General features: G+C 42.2%; 1 protein-coding gene across 1 annotated transcript; it reads left to right on the top strand.

Moving 5' to 3' along the window:
* Positions 1-216: 216 nt before the first annotated feature.
* brms1 (BRMS1 transcriptional repressor and anoikis regulator) lies at positions 217-5,309 on the top strand (the record flags this gene model as incomplete). Its single annotated transcript, XM_041873125.2, has 4 exons — positions 217-322; positions 1,508-1,720; positions 2,609-2,699; positions 5,182-5,309. Coding segments are annotated over exons 2-4 (430 nt in total), but the record flags the coding sequence as incomplete, so codon positions are not given.
* Between the last annotated feature and the right edge of the window lie 305 nt (positions 5,310-5,614).

Raw genomic sequence — 5,614 nt, 5'->3', positions numbered from 1 at the left:
CGAAAACACATGAGTTGGTGACATTGATAGAATTTCCATTGCTTCAAGAAATCAGTTTTTTAATGAACCGATTGGTTGTCGAGATCTCAAGTTTGGCCTCTGATTGGTTAGGACAGTACAGTAATATCTCACAGGATGGTTTCTATTGGCTATTCAGGTGTTAGAGCTCTGCGTTGATTGGCTAGATTGTAGAATTTTAGAGTCCGGCAAAAGTAGCAGTGGAACTGTACTGCAACTGAAAAGGAAGTAGCCTAGTTTGAATACTGTGATAATATAACTGTACTTTATAGTATTGGAGTATAGAACATACAAACCGTAAAAGGTAAGTAGGCTATTTTTCTTATTTATGCTTCGTTTCCGTATTTTACTACCGTTTGTTATTTGGTCTACAGCCTAGTTGATCATCTGACCATCTCTCTGTCTGCCTCTTCTTCTTCATAATCCGCGTTAGAACAGCAAGTTGGCGTCCGAAACAACCCACTGTTCCTCTGTCAATACGATTTCATGTCTGCATCATACATAGCAGCAGTGCTGTGAATGTCTCGGAAACATATAGTCTTCTTTACTTTATATGCGATGATATGATAACACTACGTTCGATAGGGCTACAATGTTAACAACTACCACCTCTGTCGCAGACAGGGGATAGTGATCTCGCATACATTTGCTGTCAACAGCAAATAAATGATCAATCCAGGTATTGGACGTTTGTCCGTTGGATAGCCTAATAAAAAACGATTTAAAAATGCAATATTCGGTTACGTTTGTGTATTCGTTTGGTCGCGAGAGGCCGCGTACATTTCGTACAGTGTGATCTCAGTGCAGGCGACATCACGGAAGCCATACGGTAGCTCTCGAGTTGGAAGGACCATCCGGTGTAGTCTCTCGGATGACCACTGCGCCACCCGGCCCGCGGCGAGCCTACTTTTGCTGTTGTTGACATACGGGTAAAACGACTGTAGGTAGGCTATATTTCTATAATTCTATGTTTCTATCCAAAAAAGCCTAGAAGATGGAGGATATAGCTGCTAGGAATACTCTTGGTTATGAGGTGTAATTAATATTTGTGTATAAATGCATACATTAGGCCTATATTGTAAATAGGTTACTATGTCAGGCCTATATAGTTTATAAATATGTTATAATGGTTAAAGCTAGAATCCGTTAGTTGCTACGTACATGTTTAGACTTATAAATGAATTAATGAATTAATCAATGAATGATATACCAATTGATTCTTGAAGAATATAACTTATAAATGCCTCGTGAGCTTTGTTCAGCTGTAGTACCCAGTAATCAGAACCCAAAATATATATATATATTTTTTACTCCAATGTTTGTAAACAATGTAAATGTAAACAAACACTTTATAGCCTTAAAACATGGTTAAAACTATAATTTTTATATAACGTGTAACCGGTTTGAAATGGCTAGCTAGTTAACGGTGCGCACTAACCTAGTTATTATTTCTGTCTTTCTTTCCTCTCACCCTCTGTCTTTCTCTCAGTGATGCCGGCCCAGCCCTCTGTCAGAGAACCAGAGGAAGAGATGGAAGTGGAGGGAGAGAGTGAACTACCAGAGGCCAACGGAGAGATGGAGGAAGAGAGGGAGAGAGAGAGAGGAGAGGGGGAGGAAGAAACCATGGAGGAGAGCACGGAGGAGAGGGAGAGCGACTCGGACGATAGCGAGGAGGAGGAAGAGGAGGAAGAGGAGAGTTCAGGTAAGATAACTGATGATGAAGACAGTTTTCTCTTTTGTTTTCTCCTTTTTTGACTCTTTCTTTACTGACAACTAAAAGTATCTTCTCTCTCCCCCTCACTGCTCTCTCTCTCTCTCTCTCTCTCTCTCTCTTCTCGCCCCCTCCCTGCTCTCTCTCTCTCTCTCTCCCCCTCCCTTCTCTCTCTCTCTCTCTCTCCCCCTCCCTGCTCTCTCTCTCTCTCTCTCTCTCTCTCTCTCTCTCTCTCTCTCTCTCTCTCTCCCTCTCTCTCTCTCCCCCTCCCTGCTCTCTCTCTCTCTCCCCCTCCCTGCTCTCTCTCTCTCTCTCTCTCTCTCTCTCTCTCTCTCTCTCTCTCTCTCCTTCTCTCTCTCTCCCTCCCTGCTCTCTCTCTCTCTCCCCTCCCTGCTCTCTCTCTCTCTCTCTCTCTCTCTCTCTCTCTCTCTCTCTCTCTCTCTCTCTCTCTCTCTCTCTTCTCTCTCTCTCTCTCTCCCCCCTGCTCTCTCTCTCTCTCCCCCTCCCTGCTCTCTCTCTCTCTCTCTCTCTCTCTCTCTCTCTCTCTCTCTCTCTCTCTCTCTCTCTCTCGCTCTCTCTCTCTCTCCTTCTCTCCTCCCTGCTCTTTCTCTCTCTCGCTCTCTCTCTTTCCCACTCTCTCACTCTCTCACTCTCTCCCGCTCGCTCTCTTGTTCTCTCTCTCTCCCTCTCCCCCTTTCCCTCCCCCTCTCTTTTTCTCTCTCCCTCCCTCCCTCCCTCCCTCCCTCCCTCCCTCCCTCCCTCCCTCCCTCTCCCTCCCTCCCTCCCCCTCTCTTTTCTCTCTCCTCCCTCCCTCCCTCCCTCCCTCCCTCCCTCCCTCCCTCCCTCCCTCCCTCTCCCTCCCTCCCTCTCTTTCTCTAGAGATGGATGATGAGGACTGTGAGAGGAGGAGAGGAGAGTGCCTAGATGAGATGTCAGACCTGGAAAAACAGTTCCTGGAACTGAAAGACAAGTAAGTCTCATTGATGGATTGATTAATTGGTTGATTGATTGACGTTGATTGGTTGATTGATCCAAGGCTTAGGAAAAAGGGATCATCAAGAAGGCGTTTTAAGGAACGACACGGAAGGTGTGTTCCACGACACGCTAGCGGAGTATGGATTATAGTTGATTATCCCATCCATTCCATGTGTCGTGACATGACTTACTTTAATGTATGACTGTTATTTATTGAATCACCTAACTATGTTTAATTATCACTCTATTCAATTAATCATGTAACAATTAACTCATTAGGAATTTGGGGCACCACGGAATAAGTTGTTTAACGAGTTACCATCTCCCAAATTAAACTCTTAGAAGATAAATATGTTATATATCGATAACAGTCACTTATTCAGTAATTCCCTCTTATCAGTCTCGTTCTGAACGTCGCATAATCCTTGAACCTGCAAGAACCCTAACCTTATGGATGAATCAGCAATACACAAATTGGCTTAATTATTTATTTACTAACTAACTAAATAATAACACAATACAAACACACACACGGGTTACTGATTACTAACGTAATACAATGAAAACAGGTCCCTAGTGGACTGGGCTAACATTAGCATGTTCTTAGGAACGACGCAACTTGGAGTGGGTACAGCCCAAAGCTCTGAGGTGCCTTATTGCTATTATAAACTGGTTACCAACGTAATTAGAAGAGTAAAAATATATGTTTTGTGATACCCTGAGTGCTGGTTGGCTGAAAGCCGTGGTATATCAGACCGTATACCACAGCTTTCAGCCAATCAGTATTCAGGGCTCAAACCACCCAGTTTATATTTACTTACAGTACCAGTCAAAAGTTTGGACACACCTACTCATTCAAGGGTTTTTCTTTATTTTTACTATTTTCTACATTGTAAAAAAGTGTTAAACAAATCAAAATATATTTTTGATTTTAGATTCTTCAAAGTAGCCACCCTTTTCCTTGATGACAGCTTTGCACACTCTTGGCATTCTCTCAACCAGCTTCACCTGGAATTCTATTCCAACATTCTTGAAGGATTTCCCACATATGCTGAGCACTTGTTGGCTGCTTTTCCTTCACTCTGCGGTCCAACTCATCCCAAACCATCTCAATTGGGTTGAGGTCGGGTGATTGTGGAGGCCAGGTCATCTGATGCAGCACTCCATCACTCTCCTTCTTGGTCAAATAGCCCTTACACAGCCTGGAGGTGTGTTTTGGGTCATTGTCCTGTTGAAAAACAAATGATAGTCCCACTAAGCCCAAACCAGAAGGGATGGCGTATCGCTGCAGAATGCTGTGGTACCCATGCTGGTTAAGTGTGCCTTGAATTCTAAATAAATCACAGACAGTGTCACCAGCAAAGCACCACCACACCTCCTCCTCCATGCTTCATGGTGGGAACCGCACATGCGGAGATCATCCGTTCACCTACTCTGCGTCTCACAAAGACATGGCGGTTGGAACCAAAAATCTCTAATTTGGACTCATCAGACCAAAGGACAGATTTCCACCGGTCTAATGTCCATTGCTCGTATTTCTTGGCCCAAACAAGTCTCTTCTTATTATTGGTGTCCTTTAGTAGTGGTTTCTTTGCAGCAATTCGACCATGAAGGCCTGATTCACACAGTCTCCTCTGAACAGTTGATGTTGAGATGTGTCTGTTACTTGAACTCTGTGAAGCATTTATTTGGGCTGCAATCTGAGGTGCAGTTAACTCTAATTAATTTATCCTCTGCAGTAGAGGTAACTCTGGGTCTTCCTTTCCTGTGACGGTCCTCATGAGAGCCAGTTTCATCATAGCGCTTGATGGTTTTTGCGACTGCACTTGATGAAACGTTCAAAGTTCTTGATATTTTCCGGATTGTCTAACCTTCATGTCTTAAAGTAATGATGGTCGTTTCTCTTTGCTTATTTGAGCTGTTCTTGCCATAATATGGACTTGGTCTTTTACCAAATAGGGCTATCTTCTGTATACCACCTCTACCTTGTCACAACACAACTGATTGGCTCAAATGCATTAAGAAGGAAATAAATTCCACAAATTAACTTTTAACAAGGCAAACCTGTTAATTGAAATGCATTCCAGGTGACTACCTCATGAAGCTGGTTGAGAGAATGCCAAGAGTGTGCAAAGCTGTCATCAAGGGAAACGGTGGCTATTTTGAAGAATCTCAAATATAAAATATATTTTGATTTGTTTAACACTGTTTAACAATGTGTTATTTCATAGTTTTGATGTCTTCACTATTATTCTACATTGTAGAAAATAGTAAAAATAAAGAAAAACCCTGGAATGAGTAGGTGTGTCCAAACTTTTGACTGGTACTGTATATATGATACAGAATATAGACTGATCGATTGACTGACCAATCTTGTTTTGTGTTGTGTGTGAATGGTTTTGTGTGTGTGTGCCTGTGTGTCTGTACGTGTGTGTGTGTGTGTGCGTGTGCGTGCACGTGTGTTTGTGTGTGTGTAGGTTGTTTCGTGAGCGGTTGAACCAGGTAAAGGTGAAGCTAGATGAGGTGTTGACTGGTAAAGCAGGAGAATATAGAGAACCACTGGCAACACTACAACACAACATGACACTACGCACACAGGTGGCAGGTAACTACTACTACTACTACTACTACGCATACTACTACTATTACTACTATTATCATCCACACATTAATTGTTACTACTACTACTACTACTACTACTACATACTATTACTACTACTACATGTTACTACGACTTGCTATTACTACTCCATTACTACTACTATTACTACTACTATTACTATTACTACTACTACTATTACTGTTACATTACTACTAATATTACTATTACCACTACTACTGTTACTACTAAATTGTATATTATTACTAATACTATAATTATTAATACATTATTACTATTAATGCTACTAC

Source organism: Coregonus clupeaformis, unplaced genomic scaffold, assembly GCF_020615455.1.
Source record: "Coregonus clupeaformis isolate EN_2021a unplaced genomic scaffold, ASM2061545v1 scaf2927, whole genome shotgun sequence".
Classification (NCBI taxonomy): Eukaryota; Metazoa; Chordata; class Actinopteri; order Salmoniformes; family Salmonidae; genus Coregonus; species Coregonus clupeaformis.
The sequence above is the reverse complement of the archived record's forward strand: the minus strand, read 5'-3'. Positions and strand labels throughout refer to the sequence as shown.